Source organism: Malus domestica, chromosome 12 (genome assembly GCF_042453785.1).
Source record: "Malus domestica chromosome 12, GDT2T_hap1".
NCBI lineage: Eukaryota > Viridiplantae > Streptophyta > Magnoliopsida > Rosales > Rosaceae > Malus > Malus domestica.
Genome location: NC_091672.1, coordinates 27,605,725 through 27,630,612, shown reverse-complemented (window position 1 = coordinate 27,630,612; position 24,888 = coordinate 27,605,725). Strand labels below are relative to the sequence as shown.

The 24,888-nt window shown below is 38.0% G+C and overlaps 1 protein-coding gene and 1 pseudogene across 3 annotated transcripts; both read left to right on the top strand.

Moving 5' to 3' along the window:
* Positions 1-1,318: 1,318 nt before the first annotated feature.
* On the top strand, positions 1,319-3,691 carry LOC139189941 (uncharacterized; annotated as a pseudogene).
* A 12,221-nt stretch (positions 3,692-15,912) lies between these two features.
* LOC103413943 (uncharacterized) lies at positions 15,913-21,095 on the top strand. Of its 3 annotated transcripts, XM_008352376.4 has the most exons (14): positions 15,913-16,223; positions 16,323-16,410; positions 17,164-17,237; positions 17,348-17,523; positions 18,103-18,146; positions 18,291-18,781; positions 18,920-19,004; positions 19,139-19,226; positions 19,442-19,626; positions 19,777-19,909; positions 20,007-20,143; positions 20,257-20,331; positions 20,597-20,704; positions 20,796-21,095. In XM_008352376.4, the coding sequence occupies exons 4-14, from the start codon at positions 17,376-17,378 to the stop codon at positions 20,865-20,867; spliced, it is 1,566 nt and encodes a 521-aa protein (XP_008350598.2). In that variant the 5' UTR covers positions 15,913-16,223; positions 16,323-16,410; positions 17,164-17,237; positions 17,348-17,375; the 3' UTR covers positions 20,868-21,095. The 3 variants fall into 3 exon arrangements, with proteins under 3 accessions (XP_008350598.2, XP_070665325.1, XP_008350597.2); XM_070809224.1 differs by lacking the exon at positions 18,103-18,146; XM_008352375.4 differs by having other exon boundaries at positions 18,103-18,781.
* The last annotated feature ends 3,793 nt before the right edge of the window (positions 21,096-24,888 follow it).

The window sequence follows — 24,888 nt, the reverse complement described above, 5'->3', positions numbered from 1 at the left end:
TGCAAGCAAAGCATCAATTTTGACTAACCACTTTTTAATCCACTTTTTTAATGCTCCTAATCACAAGAAGTTATGTTACTGATTTGATACTGTTGAATAATCAAATTTATTATTAACAAACTTAAATATTCTAAAAGAATATGATATAAAAAAAATATTCTAAAAGAAAAATCAAATATAACAAGTTAGTCAGAGCAATATGCGCATTTTTATACTAAAATTCAAATTTTCTTTATCATCATAGTAGACTATAGTAATGTAGTTATTGTTTGTCACAAAATAAATCAAATTTTAAAAAATGTTTGTTTAGAAGTATTTTTAAAATGACTAAAAACGTTTTTAGAGGAAATGTTTTTGAATTCATAAGGCACATGATCACGTGCTATTTCAAGATTCACTTTCATTTTTAGTAAGGATTGATTCTAAAAATATTTTCACTAAAAAGCTCTTTTAATCATTTTAAAAGCTTGTTTGGAAGTACTTTTAAAATAATTGAAATCATTTAAAAATATTTTTAAAACCAAGCCTGAACAAAAATGCAAGCGAATCCTCAAAAAATCACTTCAAACTTAAAAGTGTTTCTTGTAACATCAGTTATGTGTTTCGTGCAGGAAGCACTTTAAGTGTTTTTAGAACCCAAAAACATTTTCACTAAAAGCAATTTCCTTCATTTTAAAAGTACTTCTAAACGAGTCAGAAAAACACTTTGAAACGAGCTTAAAGATTATTTTGTGGTTTAACATTTAATTATCAAAATTAATCAGATGTTGTTAGCCAAAACTTAGAAGACATATCAAATCATGAAGAAAATAAAAATTCACTAGCTTCAATATTAGAGTAAATTTTAGCAATAGTCCCTCAACTTTAATCAAATTGGAGCAATGATTCCTCAACTAAAACCCTCAACTTATCAAAATGTGTAGCTATAGTAATTTTCATCAATTTCATCAAAATTTTGTCAAAATAAATTATATTGGAATGATCATTTATACAATTAGGGTCCCTCAACTCATCAAAGTGTGTAATTATGATCATTTTCATCAACTACGTCAAAATTTTTGTCAAAACGAGTTATGTTAGAATGACCATTGCTATAATTGAGTTAAAGTTAAGGGAGTATTTCTCCAGTTGAGTTAAAGTTGAGGGACCAATGGTAATTGATTTTTAGTTGAAGGACCATAACTGCACATTTTGATTAGTTGATGGACTAATGATAATGAATTTTTAGTTAAAGAACTATTGCTTCGATCAAGTTAAAACTAAAAACCAGCTACAATTTAGTCTCAATATTACTTCAAAAAGAGAGCTTCATAAAAATAGAGTTTAAAACCAAAACAAACAAAAAAGGAAGAAGCTTTTCTCAGTTCGTACCTGTACAAATTTTCCCACCAAATTGAAAACCCAGATACCAATTGCTACCAACAGCAATGGCCTCTCCTACGCCGGACGCAGCGACCCTTTCAACCCTCTTGGCAGCCATTGACATGGGCACCAACTCCTTCAAGCTGCTCATAGTCCGAGCATACCCAAATTCTTCACCATCGACCAATTCAAAGAGCCGGTGGTTCTCGGCCGCGACACCATCTCATCGTCATCAACACCAACCCCTTTTGCCCTCTCGCACCACTCCCACCTCCTTGCTCTCGAATCCCTCAAAAAGTTTCAGAAAATCCTGAAATCCTACAAAACCAGCAAACCCCATGTCCGCTGCGTCGCGACCGCTGCCGTGCGCGAAGCCGTGAACAAAGCTGAGTTCTTGGAATGCGTGAGGGAGGAGGTGGGTTTGGAGGTCGATGTGCTGCCCGGTGAGGAGGAAGCTCGGCTGGTTTATCTGGGTATGGTGCAGTTTTTGCCGATATATGAGAAATTGGTGCTGGGTGTGGATATCGAAGGTGGGTCTACTGAGTTCGTGATTGGAAAGGAAGGAATGTCGTTTTGGGGTCTTCGTTGAAGCTGGGGCATGTTAATTTAACCCAAAAGTTTGGGGCCAGTGAAGGGAATGCTGAAATTATGAGGGACCAGATCAGGTTGGTGATTCAGGAATCTGGGTTGGTTGAAAAGATTCGATCTTGCGGCTTTGAAGTCGTTGTGGGGGTCTTCCGGTACGATCAAGGCTGTTGAGAAGGCGGTCCTTTTCGGATATAGCAATGTGAGCAATTTGCTGTAGGTGGGCAATTTGGTTTCTTTTGGGGATGGCAAGAGGGATTGGAAGCTGAGCAGAGGAGAGGTGAAGGGTGTTGTGGGGAGTTTGTGCGGCGGAGGAGAGGGGGAGAGGGTTAGGAAGGGGAAGTTTTATAAAGGGTGGTCGGAGTTTATGGTTGCAGGGGAAGTGCTGTTGGAGGGGATATTTGAGGTGCTTGGAATTGAGGAGATGGGAGGTTTCTCGTTATGCATTGGCAGAAGGGGTTGTTGCAGAGAGTTTGGCAAAGGGTAGTGAGGGTTATGATTTGAATGCCAATTGAAAATGGTCGTCTGTCATGCGGCTTACAATGAGGTTTAATGGCAAGAAGAGGATGAGAGCTGCTGCATAGTGTGTTGATATTGCAAAGGTATATTCAAATTGAATTGAATATCTTGTTTCCTAACGTACTTTTGTGAGATAGACAGAAACTAGTTCTGGATAATTTATTGATGCTTGATACCAACTTAAATTTAGTTTAAGGATCAGTCAAAATGTAGTGTGATGTTGGGCATATTTATGTATTCTATTGTATATTCTTCATTATATTGGGTATGGAGAAGAATTGTATTGCGACGTCGAGTGTTTTTGAGTAGATGTTTTTGCAGGAAACGTTTGAAGCTTTGAGAAAATGTGATCACCTTACTAAGGCCCCGTTTGGGATTGAGGTGATTTTAAAAAAAGCCACTGTGAAAAAAAGCTGAGGGTCATTTTTGTGTTTGGTAAACTGAAAAAAAATGGCTTATTTTGGAAGCTGCTGTGAGAATAAGCTGAAAATCAAAGGAAAAGCTGAAGCTGCTATTTGTTGCTTTGAAAAAAAGCCAGTTTTTTCAAAGCACACGGAGCTACAGTGCTCCTTTAATGAAAAGACACACTATCATCCTGCTTTTTTTTCCAAAAGCACTTTCACAAAAAAGTTTACCAAACACTCTACTGGCTTTATTTCACAGCCGCTTATTCTCACAGCACAGCCGCTTATTCTCACAGCAGCTTTTTTTCAAAGCACAGCAATACCAAGGATCTTGAATATCTTGAAGCTGCATGTGTGCTCCACAATATTGGGATTTCCGTCGGCAAAAAGGGTTACCATAAGCATTCTAGTTCTATCATAACGGTAATGATTTTCCCTCTTCCTAATTCATTTACTGTGCATTGAAAATAAAACTTCAATTTCACTTATTGATCTTAATCTTGATGAGCTAAATCGTTTGTGTAGAAGGGCAATCATCTTCATGGTTATAGTACTGAGGAGGTCAAGGTATGTCAAGTGTTTATTTGTGTGCTATGTCTTGGTGCATACTCTGTATTCTACAGTGATGATCAATTTGTGAATCTGCAGCTGATAGCACTACTTGCAAAACACCACAGGAAGAACTTACCAAACTTTGACCATGTATCCTTCAAGGAGTTTCCAGAACAGGTAGCATTTTATCTGAATATATACAATTATTTGTGCTTTTATGTTTATTTTTGCGTTCTTTCTCTTTTCTGTCAGGTCAAAAAGAAATTCAGGTTTCTATGTGCAATTATCTGTACATCTGCTGCACTACAACAACATTGACTCATAGGTTTCCAACATCTGGAGATCTCGCATTCTCAAGAAGGTTTTAGAATGGTAATCTCCAATCCGGTTCAATTGAACTTTTTTCGAATAAAATTGGAGGTTTTTTTCTTTGCATTTGTAGAATGTTTTTGTAAAACTACACAGGAGTCGAACATATCCTGTACTATTAACTTTGCTGTAGTATTTGTGTTGTTCTTTTAAAGAAAATTATCAATATTTGTATTTGTATACAACTTCTTGTGCTGAATGAGTAAAGAAGGCCTTGGTTTTCAATTGATGGTGTGAAGCAGAACTTTGAACTTTCATCTTAGATTCTGCAGTTAAGCACACCATTAGACTGGTGAGAATATCGTAGTGGTATGGACGTCTACATAGCAATGCATTTTAATTATCACATACACCTGCTTTGTCTGTATGCTTTTCATTACCACAGAATCTGCAGACACTGCAGAGGCTATAAGACGTGATACCAAAGATTTCATCTTATGGCTTATCGATTAACTTAAACCTTGAGTGCTGCTTAATGTGATTAACTAAAGCAATTTCTTTTCTTGAGTTTGGCTAACTGTGGCATTGACCTTGGGATTGTTTTCAGGCATGCAGTAGCATAAAAGATCAAAATTATCCACCTGGCATTGTCCAGACTCTAGCTGAGGATATTGGAGATGAACTAAGGCAAGAGTTAGCGCACTTTAAAATGGTAATTTTCTTAATCTTCCCGTTTATATTAAAATTTTCAAATCAGAATGAAAGGGGTCCCTCATGTTCAGCTGGTCCCATAGAAGCCAAAGCCTTCGGCTTTCTGTAAAATACTCGTTTGGGTGAGGGCTCAGGATTGCCTGTTTTTAATTCCAGGGTTTCTCTGAATTTAAAAAGTTCTCAAATCCTGGCTCAGGACGAATGTTGGCGGCATGCTTAACACATGCAATATTTTCATAACAAATATGGACTTGTTTTTGTTGGCTTCAGGCATTCCAAGAAGAATTGTACATTGTCATTCCTTCAAGTGCTTCAGAATGATCTGAGAGAGGAATATATCGGCAGAAATGGTGTTTTGTGATGTCCTGAGAAAATTCATATACTCCTCAAGTTCGGCCTATTCAAGGTCTATACCGTCTCTCTAGATCATAGAACTGTTTATTCGTTTTGATATGCAGTTTCATATTTGATTAGTGGCATAAACATTATACGCCTTACAATATTAGTAACCTGATAGTAGATCGCACTTTTAATGGAGTACAGGCGTTGAAGCCATGGAAGGCCAAAGGACAGTCACGTTGCGCAAGTGGAAGGATATCCCTTACGAACCATTGACACAGAGCTCGTGGCCTGAACTTGTGTCGATAGAGATTCATTTTGCCAACTGACCCGGGTTCTATTCAAAGTCTGAAATAGAGCACTTGCCGGAGAATTGGGAGGTAACCATACTCGATCATGAAACCCGTGAATTGGGAGGTAACCAACTGACGCGGTTCTAATGACACTCTTGAATCGTATTCTTCAGCTTCTGCCAATTCACAAGGATGCGAAATACAATGAGTCGGGTTTACCATACTCCCTCATTAAAATTTATTTTCTTAAGCAATCTCATGATTCGGTTTTTCGGTTTTCTGTTGTTTCCTTAATCTTCACAATGCGACTCCAATGAGTGGCAGCCTAGTATGAGAGTGGTGTGGATGATCTAGAGGCCATTTCAGATGTTTATGTATGAAGAGGTTCTGTTGTTTCCTTAATCTTCACAATTACTAAACGCTGTCGTTTTTGGTTTCTAATTTATTGCCATGACAGAATTTATCATAGGCAACAAGGCCCAGATGGGCAATGTCTTAAAATGTAAAGTGTCCGTTGTGTGGTTCCAAAGGCCAATCATTATTGAATAGTGAAGTGAATAGCAATTAATAGGAACATACCCGAATCGAGATCCTTTCTGGATCTCGCAATATGAAGCTGAAGGATCGAGAAATTCGAACCACTCATTTTAAATCCTATGTCCTTGTTAGCCCTTCCCACTTCTACCTTACACAAATCAAAGGATCTTGCAATTTGAAGTCGACGGACCGAGAAATCCGAACCACTCATTCTAAATCCTACGGCCCTCGTTAACCCTTCCCACTTTTACCTTACACAAATCAAGGGTCCGAATCTCTCTCCATCTATTGGACGGTCCAAATTTCTCTAGGCTATGGCCTGTGAGATTGGAAAAGGATCTGAACCCAACCCACCCAAACCCAATTTGTGACAGGAATCCATGGATAGACATTGGGTACCTTTCAAGCTAAGTCCACGACATAATGTGAGGCCTATCTCTTCCGCAAATGTTGGTGAGTGGTAGGATTCATTATCTCACGTTCGAAAATATAACAATCTCTTGGAATGGTGTAAAAGTTTCGAATACCTTTTTGGTTGAGAGCATGAATTTCACGTCGAGAAAGGAAGGTCTTGCCTAAAAGTGTTTATGATTATTGATCTCTTCCTCTTATTGCTAATTGATTTTTGAACAAATGCTCACTTTTTAATATAATATCAAAGATTCAAAGCAGATTATTCATGTGTTGAACCTAGTGTCCAATGTGTGGCATTATGTGAGTCTCACACGTGAAAAACGTTACATATATTGGGTGACGTGGAGGGGTATGTATTGTTCTATCCGTGGACTTTTAACAATTAGTAACAAAATGCTCACTTTGGAAATGCTTTTAAAATGATTGAAAGCATTTTTAGAGAAAATGATTTTGGATTCCAAATGTACTTGGAGTGCTTTTTGCAATAAGCACCAGTTTTGTGCTTATTCCAAGAAACACTTTAAGTGCTTATTCCAGGAAGCACTTTAAGTGTTTTTTCAGGATTTACTTACATTTTTACTAAAAATTTATTCCAAAAACATGTACCCTAAAAATATTTTCAGGCATTTAAAAGTATTTCCAAACGACTTCTACGACAAAGTCCACAAAGTGGGCGATTTGTAGGAGGAAATTAGTACAAGGTCAATGTTGCTACCGTGGGCAGAAGACATCATTCAGCACAACTTTAGAGGCAAGTTTTACCCATAAGCTCTTAAAAGTAAGTTTCGCCTATGTGCGTAAGGAGTCAAGTTGGGAGTAAATCTCAAACTAAAATATTTCAACCGAGCTCTGAACCGGACAAAATCTTACAATCGGTGATAGGGCAAGTTTTTCTGGTGAACTGACTTCAATTTAGTTTGAGCTCAAGCTCAATTAATGGGTAAATTATGCTCTTTCTCCAATCCAACATAAGTTGAAGATATTTAATCGGATTACAACCATCCAAGTTGCATCCTTGTCCTTAAGCTATGGTGGAACTAATTTTGTTTTCCAATCTCCAATCATGATACAATTTACAATGCACATTGAGCAGTAACAAGTAGAAAGTCGTAGGGTTCATCACTATACATGACATCCTTAGCATATCTTCTAGGGCCATTTGTCTTGTCACGGATTAAAAATAAACGGCAAAATTTTTAATTATTTTGTTCTAATATTAGAACCAAACGCAATGACGTTCTAGTATTCATGTAGCCGACCCCACTTAGTAGGAAAAGACTTTGTTGTTGTTGTTGTTTGTTTGTTTTGAAATTAACATTTATAGGTTCATAGCCCAAATCTCATAGTTTGGAGCTAACAGACGAGTAATTTGGACTATTCAAGAGAGAGAGATTTAAACCCTTAGTTTGTGTAAAGTGTGTCAATGAGATTGACAAATAAATATTGTAAAATTTAAAATGAGTAGTTTAAATTACTTAATACGGTAGGTTCAAATTGCGAGATCCGAAAAAAATCTCGAAATGACAGTGACTAAGGTGGTGCATCGCAACATGAACTAGGGCTCGCTAGATATAAGTACAGTAAAATGGAATAGACAGCTTAACAAAATGTTTAGATTTGTGCAGTAAGAATTAATATCATGCATCAAATCCAAACCTCCACCACCAATTTGTTAGGTCATCTCAGCTCCGCCTTCTGTTTTCTTTATGTAAAATATTCATAAATCTCATCATTTTCCTTTTGACTACAAGTGAAAAGTTTGGTAAATGACACCTATATATGTCTCGTATAATTCTGCAGAACTCATCGATATTGCATGTCTTGTAGTCATGCACGACGTGGATAACACATATCTTTATCAACCACCAACTTGATCAATTGTAGCATAATTAAAGATAATAAGAAGGTTGTTTCATTTTTAAAAGGTGACCAGCTAGTAGTTTTGTCATGACAATTCATATTTTTTTAGTCGAAAAAACTCACAGAAACATTTCAGCGTATAATTCACCAGCGTTAGGAGTCGAACAAGTCATGTGGAATACGGACCTAGAAGTTGTCCCCAACCACTGAGTTAAGGTATTAGATTAATGTTGTAATCTTGTACTTATTCCACTTGACTCCTTTTAGTTAAAATTCTAATAGAAAATAAGTGAGAAGCGAGTTCAATTACGAAAAACTAAGATGAACAAATACTTAAGATAGTCATCATACATAAGTGGATAAAGATGGATATTGATCTCACAATGCATCAACAATTAAGAGTCATACACTCGTGGACGACTAACTCAAATCGAGCTTGCGTGACAATACTAGTCGCCTATACCAACATTTTCTTAGGCAATTGTCTCATCCTGGCTATTCCTACACATGAAATCGTGCAGTTTTCTATCTTTTGATGTTTGATCTTGAGTGTGACTGTTATGTAACTGAGATATTTGACAAAATGCCTAAAAAATAATAAAACAAAGGGTAATGCTTAGGAAACTAAATTTATAGATAAAATTTTGTAAACTAAATGACATAAAAAATAATAATTAGGTTACTTAAACGTTAATAAACGTGATCATTTATATCGATAACACATTATTTAATTTATAAATTTTATCTACAAAAATAATCTCTCTAACGTTATCGTAAAACAAAATATGAAACTACGAACAACTAGGCAAAGTAGCATGCGAACTTTGTCCCGTTTTGAAAAAGGATATTTTGAGGATCCGTCACTAGGGTTTTTATGGGTTCGTTGTATTTTCCACTTGTTTTATACAGCCTTGCATTGGTACGTGTACACTGTACTTGACGTGTCAACTGGTCAAGTATGGTCCATCAACCCTATATAGCATAGCTCTTGCCCTCAGTACACGTGTCAGCTTTTGGCTTCAGATATTTCAGGGCATCGTCCCAATGCGGAAAGAGGTGGTGTTATCCATACTTATTTAATACTTTTTACTTGCTTTTATCGATTTATACGAGCATTTGTCTACATATTTTTTTTAAGAAAATAAGGAGTGAGGGAGAGAGAACATTGGCAGTGGGAGGTTTTTTGTTTTATGTTTTATGTTTTCTTGGTTTTTTAATTTTTATATTAGAGGTATTTTAACATTATTAGTAGGTGAAGCTTTAATAAAAAATAGTAAAATTTGAACATGTGAAATAACATTATTGCTTTTTTTTTTTTTTTGTGATAGAAGATTAATTTGTCTTTTTATCATCTTTTTGTTGACAAATAATGCTTTATTAATTAGTAGAGATAATTTATTCCACTGCAAATCATTCTATTCGATAATTAAAAATTAAAAGATGTGTGAAACTTAAAAATGAGTGCGTAGATAATACTGTCAAAACGAAAACGCGAAAAATAAGTGTGTGACTTCTTTTTTATTGTTGTTTGTTTTCTGCAGACTGCGACGCATAACCGTGAAACTGAATTTCCAGAATTGTCACTAAAGGCCTAAGGTCACGTTCCCAATAAATTAGGTGAAAGCGCAGACGATGGCACGATGCAATGAACCGTCGTGCAAACTGGGATGCCAGACTTTTTAATAGAGTTTTCGTATCATCACTTTTACTTAATCTAACAAGGTGTGTTTATCAAGTCAAGATGTTAACTTTGGTACATGGAGGCAGCTCACATGTTGCTGAGTTCAGATTATATGACGACGATGACATTTAGTATTACGGTATGATAATATTCATTTTTACTTAAAAGTGAACGGTTTTAATTTGGTAGATGATGAATTTAATATCAAATTAAGTTGCTCATTGTGTGGCTTAACCAAACTCTCCTTTCACTTAGTGTAAAAATATCGATGTACAAAAAAAAAAAACATGATGTGACATGCTCGTTTGCGTCATTATGTATATCTAGTGTATATTAGACTATAAAAGTACGTTCGTTTAAGTAATGAATAATGTTAGATCAGTATGTCGACTAAAACAACCACAAAAAGGTTTGATTTAGTATTAAAAACAAGACAAATATATGTAATTTTTACTTTCAGGTGAGTCAAACTCAAAATCTCTTATAATCAAGCAGAGACTCAAGCTAGTAAGATATTTTTTTATAAGCATTTTTCTAAATAAAATAATAATAAAATTTTTGTTACAAACAATATTCTACACTAAAGAAAATAGGGAAGGTTAACTCGAAACATAATGGGTTGAATAGAAAAACTCTAATTACCGAAGTAATCTACCACTTACAATTTTTTTACAAACATAAAGATTCTTATATATATATATATTTTTTTTTTTTAGGCCGAATAGATGGGGTTGGAGAGAGCTCGCTAAAGGATAAGAAGATCAAGACATTGGGCTTGCAAGCCAGCCCAAGATATCCCGTGACAGAGCGCCACTATCAGAATGAAAGACAACTGCCATCAAACGACCACTCATAGCCCTGGATTGTTTACAAACAAGAAAAGACGAGTGTAGAATTTAAGTACTTTCCAACCACTCAATTTAGTTGGCAAACCTGACAACTTTCTGGCACAGAGCTTTAGGGACATGTTTATACAATCGCCATTGTGGAGCCAAAAATAATCACAAGGCGACATGTGGATTTTTGGTAAAAAGGACAAAGCTACCCCTGAGACATACCGGTTGTCCTACACACGAGCAGTGGACAATCATTCTTTAATCAAGCTAAGAGTGTCCAAAAAAGGTAACCAATTCCAAATTATCTCATCCATCCTCATCTTAGGTAATTACTTTATAACCTACAAATTATTCCATATAAATGGAGATTAATTGGCTAATTAATGGATTAATTCCTAATTAATCTATTAATCACCAATTAAATCACCCATTTTCACACAAAAAACCTCTAAGGGCCGGCCACCTCCATTCCCTATATATATATGACCCTATTTTTTTCTAAAAAGGAGGTCCACACTCTTGCAAAACTCCCAAAAACTCCCCAAATACTTTTATTTCTAAATTCTAACTTTGGCATCGGAGGTTTTTCGGCCAAAACCTTCCCCCCATTCATCGTGGGCGTGTGAGGCTATTGGCCTTGACCTAAGGTATTAATTGTTTTGTAGGTGCAATTTTATCCAAGAAGAAGAAGGCGAAAATTTGCATGCACAAATTGGTGCTTTCATTGAGAGAAGAAATCCACACTCATAAAAGACTCTCGCATAAAAAAAAGGTTTTTCTCTATTTTCTATTCTACTTGTATTTTTTCGTACTTTCTTATTATTAGAATTTTTTATTTGCAAAGATTCTTTGATAAAACATAAAAGAATAATACAATGGCTAGAAATTTAGAAAATTCCACGAGTGAAAATTCCAATATCCAAAGAATGAGACCACGGCAATCCACGAGGCTAAATGTGACAATAAGTGGAGCGGCACCACCATCACGAGTTTCCACCACATGAACCACCACGGTGGCTATCACGATAGCCACCCATGGCGAGGTCCATGGTCTCACCACTTCCACGACCTGTGCCGTGCCACCAAAGCAAGCCCAACGCGAGCCCAAGCCTCGCACTCACATGCATCACGCATCGAGCAGCCCACTCTTGCGGCCCAGCATGCTCCCGCCGAGTAGCCACTCTCGTGGCCCAGCCTGCTCCAGCCGAGTAGCCCACTCCCGAGGCCCAGCCTGCTTCCGTGGCCTTCCAATAAGCCTAAATCGGTCAAAGATTAGTTCAACCGTCCCGACTCCAAATTTCCGGACCAACCATCGAGCAGAGGCATTTTCACCATGTTTCTCCGCGGATTTGACATTTCCCAATTCAAATCTCACGCCCAGAGCTTACCACACTTCCACTGCTCAATGAGACATATTCTTTCCAAGCTCTTATAATCCAAATGGCAAACAACACTTGTCTCGACAAGTCATAGAGTTGACGAGCGCTCTTGCACAACAGACAACCTTGGCGAATCAACTCTTGCAACGCACCAGGATCCAACGTGCCCCAGACGAGGTGTCCTGAAGAAGGACAAGGGTAGACGAACCTCTCCACCAGCGTCTCGGCAAGCAGCCACTTGACCAGTCACGAATTGAGCATTCTAACGGAGTACATTCCCGACTTGACCCCCGAGATAGCGTATACTCTTGTCTTAGCGCGTGGAGGAGCGTGCACTCTCACTTAGGCCCACAGACAAACATACACTCACGGTTAGGGCCATATTTCGATAATCAACATGAGCAACATTCTAGGCAAAATGTTTATTCTTGGCAAGGCCCGCAAAGAACATCATCCACCTCACATCGGAGTAGGCATCACAGCTTACGAAGATAAGCAATCACTCAATCCGACTCAAGTTCAACTAACAGCTTGCGAGTTACTCGCTCTTCTGCTAGAAACATACCATATCGACCGCAGCCGCGGCGTAGACGAGCCGAACACATGGAAGAACAGCCTAGACCAGCAAGTCACGACTGAGGGCTCTGCCACCTCATCAAAGGTAAATTCATGAAGAAGTATAAATACTCCTGATCGAGCGATTGCGCGATTTCCCGCGCAACGAAGCTATTGATAAGGCGCTTCGATGAAACATGACCAACATAAGCGAGTCATCTTTCAATGAAAAGATCGAGCAGACGGGACTACCCCACATAGATTGCCGGATATAAAGACTTCTTCTGTTCCAACAAATGCAGCAGCTCAGCCTAATGGCACGCTGGGGGCATACGAGTACCAAAAGTACACACTAGCCTGACTACCAAGAACCGGGGCAGACCTTGTTCTCAACACTCCAGACAATTCCTCTTACTGCGCACAACCTAGCCCAAGTCAGCCTCATCTTTGATTTCACAACCACGTCTGCTTGCACCACGGCTCCCGACAGCCATTGATCTATCACCATGGCTCATAACTGTGCCAATCTTGAACCATGACTCCCAACCATGCCGATCTTGCCATGTGGCTTGTGCCAACCAAGCCTAAAAAAGGCACACGACGAAACACATGTTGATGGCACAATAATTCTGGGAGCAACTTACTGCGCTTACACCCTTACGCGAGGTCCATAAGCAGTTTGAAGTCTAAAGCATATCGCCAAACATGACCTCGTAGGCTAAGGATTATTTCGGTTGCCCCAGCAGTCAAGTTTTCCTCAGCTGCACACATGACAACGACTTCCATGCTCTCAAGTGCGGGAGGGTAAACCAATTCCCCGACACCCATATGGGTCTGCTCTCCATTGCGAGATGATAAACTAATTGTTCTCCAGTGCGAGAGGATAAACTAATTGCTCTCCAGTGCGATAGGGTAAACCAATTTCCCGACACCTGTGTAGGTATGCTCTTCAGTGCGATAGGGTAAACCAATTTCCCAACACATGTATGGGTCTGCTCTCCAGTGCGAAAGGATAAACCAATTGCTCTCCAGTTCGATAAGGTAAACCAATTCTCCGACACCCATATGGGTTTACTCTCCAGTGCGAGATGATAAACTAATTGCTCTCTAGTGCGAGAGGGTAAACTAATTGCTCTCCAGTGCGAGAGGGTAAACTAATTGCTTTCAATTGCGAGAGGGTAAATTAATTCGCCGACACCTATCTGGGTAAGCTCTCCAGTGCGAGAAGGCGACATAGCTTAAAAGATCGAATGCTTGAAGATCAACTAGGCAGCAAATGGTCAGGGGGCAGCAACCACTTTTACACTTAACAATTCACTCATCCGACACTTCATCTTCAGCAGCTCCGATCTTGGCAGCTTTATCCTTGACTACTCTATCTACGACAACTGAGAAATCAAACTTAAGCAGTTTCCTCATTTTTGGCAAGCAACCCAAACCGTTGCCTATGCCACGCCACTTCATTGGCCCATGCCGAGCCAATCCTTGGCTTCAATCAAGTCGAGTAGCATAAACAATGGCCCATGCCAAGCTAACTCCTGGCCCCTGCCTGCCGACATGCCACACCACCTCGACGGCTGCCCTGTGGCAGCGCCTCCCAAGAAGAAGACAAGGAGAATTAAGTTTTTCTTACATCGGTACGGCGCGGAGAAGACGAAGTAAACAACGAAAGACGATCTTTTGCATGGGCAAGTGTAGAAGATTGTTAAGGAAGGGGGAACAAACATTTTCTAAGCTTTATCTCTCTTGTAGAGTAGAATAAATCGCTCTCCAAAGTTGATTTAACAACCCACTTAAGGTGGACTTAAATAGGCTTTGAAAGAAATTTATTTCCCTTTCCTAGAATGATTTAATTTCATATTAAAGAGGGAATCTACATCAAAATAGGAAGCAGTCATAAGTTTCCTAGAGCAAGAAGATCTCTACACCTGCTGCCATTTCTTATGAGCAGCCCAACAGGTGTGGGGGCATTTGTGGAGCCAAAAATAATCACAAGGCGACACGTGGATTTTTGGTGAAAATGACAAAGTTACCCCTGAGACACACCGATTGTCCTACGCGCGAGCAATGGACAATTATTCTTTAATCAAGCCAATAGTGTCCAAAAAAGGTAACAAATTCCAAATTATCTCATCCATCCTCATCTTAGATAATTACTTCATAACCTACAAATTATTCCATATAAATGGAGATTAATTAGCTAATTAATGGATTAATTCCTAATTAATCCATTAATCACCAATTAAATCACCCATTTTCACACAAAAAACCTCTAAGGGCCGGCCACCTCCATTCCCTATATATATGACCCTATTTTTTTCTAAAAAGGAGGTCCACACTCTTGCAAAACTCCTAAAAACTTTCCAAATAATTTTCTCTCTAAATTCTAACTTTGGCATTGAAGGTTCTTCGGCCAAAGCCCCCCATTCATCGTGGGCGCGCGTAAGGCTCTTGGCCTTAACCTAAGGTGTTAATTGTTTTGTAGGTGCAATTTTGTCCAAGAAAAAGAATGCGGAAGTTTGCATCCACAACCATCTCAAAGCTACGTGTTGGTCACTGACAAGAACAAAAGTCTATGAAGGGACATAAATATTGTCAGACCTAGCGCTTGCATAAAGTGCTTTTGAACCACTCTCTAACGAGCGATGCACTCGTGTAAGAGCTTAGGACTTTTGTGGCTAACTCAGGGCTTATATAAATGGGCTAAATACCCTTATAAGCTGTCGAGGGAAAAATAGTGCTCTTATAATCCACATCAAATATATTAGATCACTTAACCACCTAAATCCTTTCAAAATATAATTTTACATCATCATACTGGTTTTTGTTCATTCCCTAGTTTGAGCGTTAACAGAGCTTCTATGTCAATCATAACTACTAAAACAATCGAGTACCAGCAAAAGATTCCAAATCTAATACACTTGTAATTTGTGTTTTAATGCACATAAAAGTAATTATTTGGAGTCTTAAAAACCAATATCATGATTAGCCAAATATATCGACTTATTTATGTTATAATGTTTTATTTTCTTGGATTTTATATTTGTAGTTTGCTAATAATTGAAGTTTATTTGGAAGTCAATCTTATCCAGTTGCCCAGCACCTGTATCATGCACGATCCAATATCCATGCTCAAGTCCAACCCCCACTTTATAATACAAGCAAGGATGTAGTCCCACGCAACTCCAAGCCCTTTCATACAACCCCATCAAAAACATTTGTTTGATAAGTGCAAAAATGATTTGTTGCTCACGTCGTTAAGAACATTTACAAATATAGTCGTGATTCTAAATTAGATTTTACGGTCGCCAAGCGTTGACCAACCAAAAATAGATAAAAACATTGAGAATTCTCTTTATGGATCATAAGCTTCATTGTGGACCATTAATAAAATGACAAGTGCTAAAACAACCAATTTTAGACTCGTTTTTACACCAATCGGGTCCAACTCGAACCGTTTTGAAAATCAAAAGTAAGAACCAGATGATTTTTCGCTAGGCGGAGTAGTGGGGTCTTAGATAACAATCCCAAAACTCTAAAATGCCCTTGGTTCTGATCTCGTGTCATTCCTTGCAAAGGAGGGCAGTGCCCACCGACGCAGCCGATGCATTTGGACAGAATTTGGCTGCTGAAAAAATCAGCCGCAATTCTCGCTCCTCACCAATAACAGATGGACATGTTTTTAATTTGTATTAAAAATTTAATTATTTGAACACGTATTCATCGTTATTGATGAGGAACAGAAGCTGCGGCTGATTTCTCGGCAGCCAAGCTTTGTTCGGTGCATTTAAGCAGCTCACCCGCCTTTTAGAGAGAGAAAAGATCCGTTAGCGACTCCACAGTAAAATGGAAAGCATTTTTCTTGCCATTTTCGGGAAACAAATCCGGTGGGCCATCCCGTACTGTATCAGTGCCTTCTGATTTTCCATTTTCTTTTTTCTTTTAAAATATTTTACCCCTTTATTTATATATTTAATTTTGTGCAGCAAGTTTTCCATTCTATATATATATAAACACATTTTGGGAGGTAAAACAAGGAAGCTCCGCGGCAGAGTTTGCAGAGAGAAATAACGGGTAAGCTTCTCCAGGCACTGTTTGGTTGCTGAGAAAATTGAAGAAAACAAAAGAAAATTCCGAGTGTTTGTTTTTTTTTTATGTTTTTCTCGTATGTTTTTCTTCTTGTGTTGTTAGAAAACTAAACGTTTGAGTTTGAGCTGATTAAAATAGTTTGTATATCTGTTGTTTTTGAGATTTTTCTTCCTATATATGGTCAATGCTTAATGTTTGTGACATGTTTATGTGATTTTTGTATATGTAAAATTAAATTATGCGTCATATTTGTGTGTTCATATGTTTGTGATTTTATATGTAAATGTTTTTGTGAATGTTTAATGCTAGTTCAGCTGCAGTTTGTTATAATTTTTTTCTTAATGTTGTTCCATTTAATTAGCTAACATAAAACTTGACGCAAAACTCAGCAGTGACGTTCTAGGATTCATACGGCCGACCTCAGTTAGTGGGATAAGACTTTTTTGTTGTTGTTGTTCCATTTAATTGTTGTTTATTTGACTAATTTCGAGTATTTTTTGTGCATTTTCTTCGACTATTTGTGCCTCATACTCTCTCATGGTGATGCATTTGTAGTAATTTTTTGTATACATATGTAAGATTGCTTCCTTCTGTGTAAAGTATTCATTTTTTTTAAGTCTTTCATTAACCCCTTTTTTTGTAAATGGAAACTGAATTGAACTTCCTAGTTGATATGTGCAAATTGTTCTTCCTTAACTGAGTTTGTGTATTAACCATCTGGCTGTTATTTCACCACAGCGTTCGAGTATTGATTCCTTAGGTAGCACCGGTTTTGTTACTTGCAACTGAATGATTTATAAGAGACAAAGAGAGTAAGTTGTTGGGTCTCCCTTTGCTTAGAATGTATCTATTGAATCAAGTAGCGTCGAATGTGATACGCGTTCAGTAATTCACTTACTATTTCAAACTAATTTTGGTTCAGTTTCTGAGAAGCATCACTTCATTCCGGCATGGGGTTGGAGGAAAGAGTTGACAGACATAACAACAAGCAAGGCAAAGTTAATCAGACATCAACTATTTGCAAGCATGCTTTTTCTGACCTGACGCATATTACTCCGTTGGTATTCGTATACCTCTTGAAAGAGTGCTATTTCCATGGTAGGAGTATTTTGCTCTCGATCACTAATTTCACCGTCTTTAAGCATGATTATGTTGTGACGAGGAACTTGATCCTAGCCTGTTGATGTGCCTTTCATGTTAGTGGTGTACCACATTGTGGTCAATGACTCAGTCACTAATTTTTCCTCAAATTAATCCTTCAAGTAGTATATTAAACCGTTCTTCAAAATCCTGCTGCGTATTTTCTGTCACCTAACCGTTTAACAAAGCTTATGCCCCAAGTCATTTCCATACACGGGCAAGATAGAACCTGTCCTAGTGTTGATAGAACCAACTGTTCACTCTTACGATCTAATATTTTGAAAGGCACTCGACCCTCATGAGTGATGAAATACTTCTGTCCTGTGTTTAGATTACCTTTAGAGATCCAGGATGAATTTTTAACATATGCTGCAGTCCAATCCCACAGAAGTTTACTTTGTACTCTATGCTACATTTTTTCGGTTGCAAATTGAACGGAGTTTGGGTAAAAGATCTTATTTTCTCAGCTTTTCTGCATGTACTTTGGAAGTAATGTTTCTTTTCTGCTTGTTTGTTTCCAATTGAAACATGTAATAGGCACATGTAAGGCAACTAAGAAGTTCCGAGCTCTTCAAGACCAGGTTTATCTAGTACTACGCAATGATCCCCAACCTGGACCAGCTACTTTTGTTATTCAGTGCCTCTATGTTTTGCCTATATTTGATTTATACTGTGAAGGGTTCAGTCATTTGATTATATCTGGTCTTCTCCATTTCCTAAAAAAGGAAACATGCTCGGGGGACTCTATGGAAGCAAAAGACCTCGCTGCCCAGTTATTTCTCGATATTGTTGGGGGCTCTGTCAACCATGAGGGGAGGATAATTGAGAAGATACTTGAAGTTTATGGTGTTCAGTTGGTAAACATTGATAAAGTAATGTGCCTGAATGCAAAGAATAATTGCAGATTTGACAATGCAAAAGCGTTTGTTGAGCAATATATATTTGGACTGATAGAGTCTCAATCATATATGACCGCGGTTACTTTATTAGAGCACTTCTCTATCCGCCAGTCTGGCCAATCGTTTCTCCTTCGTATGATAGAAAGCAGTCAATTGAAAGCAGCAGAAAAGTGGGCAACATTCATGGGAAAGCCAATGTTGTGTATTCTTATCCGGGAGTACTTCGGCAGAAACATGCTAAAAAATGCTTATGACATTATACAAAAAAACAATCTCCGACATGAATTTCCTGATGTTTATCATAAGTACAAAGAGAGGTAATTTTTTATATTCATATTTCTGCGTGGTATCAAATTAATTTCTTTTTTCCTTTTCTTTTTCCTTCAATGAATTCTATTTGTTAGTCTTGAATACTTATTTTCTTAAAATAAGAAGAGTTAATCATAAACTTTCAGCACTTTAAAGAAACTAGCAGAAAAAGGTAGCTGGGAAGTTGCAGAAGCAAGGACAAACAGTAATAGGCAACTTCTTGAATATTTGGTATGTAGCTTTTGGAATAGATCATATTTCCGAAATCCATATACGTATGCTTTCATGTGTGAATGTATGCTTGGTTGCATTCTTAGCTTTACGATTATAGTGATACGTGACTCTACTTTTTCTTTATTTCGAAGGTTTACTTAGCAATGGAAGCTGGTTACTCAGAGAAGGTTGATGAGCTATGTGATCGATACTCGCTTGAAGGTTTCTTGAATGGAAAAGGTAGAACTAATGTTACTTAAACCGTCGTGTCATCATGCTTGCATTTATCCATATGGAACTATTTTTCTGGAGTTAGTGCAGTGAAGCTGTCAATCTTGGCAACCCTTCTTTAGCACAACTAGCAGTTTTGGTTTTTCTAGTAATTAAGGACAACGTATGAAGATCGCAATTCAAAGTTATAGATTTTATATAATTTTGTTTTATCTTTTATATAGTACCCAAGGCAAGTCTTCTCGAAAATCGCTATTTGCATCTCAATCAGTTGGTTATAGAGGGTGTTGTTTGGGTTGATGAAGCTGATGCCTTGCATAATGCTACCTCTCACTTTGAGGGATGCAAAGTTGTGGGTCTTGATTGCGAATGGAAACCGAACTACGTAAAAGGCAGCAAACCGAGCAAGGTAATTAGGTCATATTGATTTTCATTCTTTGCTAGACTTCAATTTTCTATTTTTACCTTTTGGCTTCTCATATTTCCAAATACTTGTTCGTAAAAATAATCTCATAGTCCACATGCTTTGTTTTGTTCAAGTGTTTTCTCCACGTTTCAGGTTTCCATCATGCAAATTGCTTCTGAAAAAAAAGTTTTCGTCGTGGACTTGATCAAGTTATTCGCTGACGCTCCTGATGTCCTGGATGACTGCTTAACTCGCATTCTGCAATCTCCTAGGATTCTGAAACTCGGTATGAGAAATTGTAATACAATAGGTGAATTAGAGCTTTCTTTACTATACGAAATAAACTGGAAATTAAGCATGGCTGTGAATTATGCTCCTTGTAGGCTATAATTTTCAGTGTGATATGAAGCAGTTGGCTCATTCGTACGGAGAGTTAGAGTGTTTTAAACACTACGAAATGTTACTGGACGTCCAGAATGTTTTCAAAGAACCTAGCGGCGGTCTCTCTGGGCTTGCAAAGGTAACAGAAGCACGAAATTGAACATACCACATTCTTTTCTTTGTCTCTGTTGATCTATCTTTTTGCATTCTAATGCTCATTACGTGCAATTTACTTTGCGCGTACTGCATCAGAAAATACTGGGAGTAGGTTTGAACAAGACAAGAAGGAATAGCAATTGGGAGCAACGACCTTTGACGCCCAATCAGGTAGTTTTTGTACATTTTGAACTTATAACTCCAATGAGTTATAAAATTGCTTTCGGAGCACAGTTAAGGTCCTCCTTCCATTGTTGAGTGAAACTAGAAGTTAACTATGCCTAAAGAAATCCGACCCTGAAAAGTGTCGTATGGTAATTTTGAGTCAGTAAATTACTCAGTCGTCGTTGAAGTTTTAGGATCTGACACGATTTATTGGTTGAGCCACACATCCAGTTGTTTAGTTCAAATAAACTAGTGCCATATTCTTGTGCAGCTGGAGTATGCAGCTCTTGATGCAGCTGTGCTGATTCACATATTTCGCCACGTTCGCAATCATTCCCAGACTGCCGAGGGAGGAAAACTCGAGTGGAAATCCTGCATCGTAAGTGCAGATGCAAAAACTTATCCGATTGATTGTACTCATGCATGAACATTTCTCCTTTAAACCATCTATATGTTGTATTAATGTACAGGTTTCCCACATGGATAACAAGAAGGCGAAGAAGGGGAGTCGAAAGGGTTCATCAGAAGCTGAGACAATGTAAGAACAGCAACTTAGTTAGCCCCGTCGCGTTTTCCCTGTCGTTGGATTAGGTTGTAATCACCTGTAAATTTATCCATTTGGTCAAATGAGATGGTGTTTAATCATAGATGATGGTCTAAATGTTTTCAAAATTTAATCTCTTCTACTGTGTAATATGCTAAGGGACTCATTTGCTTTGCCTTCGACCGGAAAATTCAAAATTGTTAGGCCAAATATGGTTCCTTGGGTCCATCTTCTGTGCAATTGTGCACGACTATATTATTTTCGTGCTGCATTTTTGTCACTCTGCACGCTCTTGTTTAGTTACGTCCTTTTATTTTTATTTTTTTAATTTATTCAATTCAAAAGTTAGAGATAAACATAGATGTGTAAGTGAGAAAAGAGGTGCCCAAAAAATCACTTTCCTTGTGCACATCCTCCCAACAATAAGAAATTCTTGAGTTCGGCAAGTGGACCAGGTCATCCATTTTCACATAGCTGAGACCTTCCAAGTATTTGGGTCTCCCTCGCTTATATGATGATCTCATCTCGTAGTGCGGAGAAGAATTTGGATGGAATGTGTATACTACTATAGTGACGTTTTACTCCAACGACATAATATTATGTGGAATCAAATTAATATGTGACATTATATTACTAGACTGAGACACTACCGTAGCGGTGTACCCATCCATCTAAGTTTCTCTCCTCATTGTATGCGGAACCGCAGGGGTGACGTGGTCTTCTCGCTGGACCAAAGAATTTCTCATAAACAACCCTAAACAAAGCAACGATTTTTCGACCGATTGGGATTTGAAATGTGAAGGAAGTGGGGTGTGTAAACTATTTGTATCACTAATCTTGTTTAATATAACAAATCAATATTACTCACCAGGGGCAGGACAGTAATAACGTTCAACCATCTAAATTTACTTAGGTTGGCCAACAAAAATCCAACCGGAAGTTCAGCCATCTTAACCACCCTTGAATATTTAAGAAGGCAAAAATAAAATCCTAATAATGCACATAATTAACCGGTTGTCTCGTAGTTTCTGAGCTATCTCCCTCTCCCTCTCCCTCTCTCTCTCGAGAAAAGATTCAAAGAGAAATCTTTTCAGAGAGGGAGAGAGAGATGATGGAGGAGATTCGATACCGCTCGTATGTAACTGCTGATTACCGGAACAACCTAGAGACGGTGAACGTGAGGAGGTTAAGCGAAAACCAAACAATGTACGCGGGGAGGTCACATTTTCATCCGTCATGGGATCCGAATCCCCCCATGAAAATACGACAATGCAGCGATCTTCAAGTGCGGGTCGGGGGGAAGAAGGCGAGGAAAGAGAGATCGTCGTCGACGAAGTCGTTGAAATTGTGGTGGAACGATCCGGAGATTAAGAGAAGAGGGCGAGTGGCTAGGTATAAGTTGTATGATGCCGAGGGGAAGGTCAAGAGGTCTTTGAAGAAAGGATACCGTTGGTTCAAGAAGAAATGTCTCGAGATTGTACGTACCATTTGAAACACTTTGATCGGTTTGAAGACATTGAAAGCTCAAATGTTTAAGTTTTTCATTCAATTCGTGTATGGATGGTGTACGTACGTTTGTACGTACATACGGCGTCTATTCTACGTATGTACAAGTTGTTCATGATTGCAAATTTGCATGGATGCAATGGAAAAGTTGTACCCCTTTGAGATTCAAGCTTCTTACCTAATTTATGACAAACAAAAAAACCCTTTAATTTATTTAAAATTTGTAATATATTGTTGAATTACTTATGTGTTGTATTTTATTGATTTTCGTACCGCATTAGCTTTTATACATTTATTTTTTCAAAGTGATTTTCGCACACAATTTTACTTCCTATGCAGTATGCAAGCTTAGACTCATGCTTACATATGACTTCTGGATGACATAAAATAGAAAAATCAAGGGATAATTTTAAATCGAGTGTGCATAAAAAAATAAAATGATTGAGTAGAAAGAATCATTTTCACTGTTCTATAGAATTTGGATTGAAGTAGTGAAAGAAAAATTAACAAACATAAATAAAAGGATTTGACTACAATACTTACAATTATTATTTCCTTGGTTAGATGTTGGTTGTATTAAATATATACTAACATTTGCCTACACACTTTGTGTGTATGAACATATTTTTTAGAAAATGAGAAGGAGAGATGGAGATAGAGAGAATGTGCGGGAAGTGGAAGGTTTTTGTTTTTGGTTTTTTATTTTATTTTTTAATATTGGAGATATTTTAACATCACCTGTAGGTGAGTTTCAATTAAAAAAAACAATAAAATTTGGACCTGTAAAATTAAATTATTGCCCATCATTTTTTTTTTGTGTGATAGAAGACTAAATAATATTTTCACCCTCTTTTGATTGATACAGATGACATACCCCGCCTCGAATGAGGGCATGCTGGCCGTCACGTGAGTGTGACGTAACCATTTACACAGTTCGGAAGCTTTAAAAATACAATTACTAAGATGAAACACCCGAGGGTGAGTCCTACTTTTGTGAATTCTATCAGAACACCGTTGGATTCCTCGTGGCCACCAAAGCTCTGCTATTTAGAACCTGGAGGGGCGCAAAACAAAGTTGAGTGGGTCAGTAAAACAAAGTTTTTCGAAAACATTTCATTTAAAACATTTCTAACCCCTCACTATAAAACCTGTATACTTTCCCATAAAATAACATAATAGCATATACCTTCAAATATCTCAAATCATCAATCTTTATCAAAACCAGAAAGTATGCCATGCATGCATATTATGAGATTTATGAATTGATAATGATACATATATATATATATATATATATATGTGTGTGTGTGTGTGTGTGTGTGTGTGTGTGTGTGAATTGGTGCTGTGGACGCACATGTGAGTATCATGTGAGTTTTATGTTATTCATGTGAATCATTGATGATGTGAATTGTGTTGAGAGCTCATAACCTGCACCCCTGGTGTTAGTGCTTATATTATTCACCCGCACCGCACGCTCACCTTGGATCCAAGTAGGTGCATGTCGTACAGACCATGAGAGGGTTCCGACATGCTAGTCGTACAGACCACTAGAGGTGATTCCGACTGGTAGGTGACCTTAGATTATGTGCACAGATGATTGATGAGAGAAGCACTAGAGCTTATTATTACACCATTCTTGTCGTACAGACTACTTCATGTAGTTCCGACTTATGTGCAGAGTAGCGCCGTACAGGTCACCGTGGTGACTCCGGTTGGATTGGATATTGAGCTATAGAATTAACCGTACATGACCAACTGCAGGGTCTCTGGTTGATTCCTTATGTCACCTGTTATATTGATGCATCCATATTCTGTTTTTGACTGTTTTGTTTTTGAGAACTCACGAGCAACTTCCCAGTGGGTCACCCATTATGGGAGTGCTTTGGCCTCCTTATCGCTTAACTTCGGAGTTCCTATAGAACTCGAAGCTAGTGAGCTCTCAAAAGGCCTCGTGCTAGGTAGGGATGGGAATAGTAAGCCCAAAGTGGACAATATCGTGCTACGGTGGTAGAACAGGCCCGTGAAGTGATCCGCCCCGAACCGGGATGTGACACAGAGGGTTTCATTAATTAATAAAGATATTCACATGAATTATTATGACCGTCTGATCATGATTATATTAATTACATGAATTATTCAAAATTGAGAAAAAAGTTTGTACAAAAATCACTAGGGCTTACAAAATTTTATAAAAAAAAGGCCAAATCGGATAAATGATCTCTATGGTCATAAGGTATTCGGAAGATAGCCTATGTACTAAAAAAATTCGGATATATACCCCTGTGGTGTACTCCGTTAACAAATTTACTCCAAAAGTGATTTTTCCGTTAACTATCTGTTAATACATGGGTAATATTGTACTTTGACGTGTGCATCTTCTTATTCCTCGTCTTTATACTATCCAATGTATAAGAACAAGGTCTGTAATTTGTACTTTCACAACACCCGCAAAACGCTTGATCCCCCATAAATCCAAGACTTGACTTTGTCTATTAGATCTAGTAGTGAACGAT

What these genes read in the sequence shown, in the direction of transcription:
- LOC103413943 (XM_008352375.4), top strand. Translation starts at nt 17,376, where the DNA reads ATGGGGTTGGAGGAAAGAGTTGACAGACATAACAACAAGCAAGGCAAA. An exon ending in GGCAACTTCTTGAATATTTG is followed by an intron (nt 19,005 to 19,138) that starts GTATGTAGCTTT and finishes TTTATTTCGAAG; the next exon opens with GTTTACTTAGCAATGGAAGC. An exon ending in TCGAGTGGAAATCCTGCATC is followed by an intron (nt 20,705 to 20,795) that starts GTAAGTGCAGAT and finishes ATTAATGTACAG; the next exon opens with GTTTCCCACATGGATAACAA.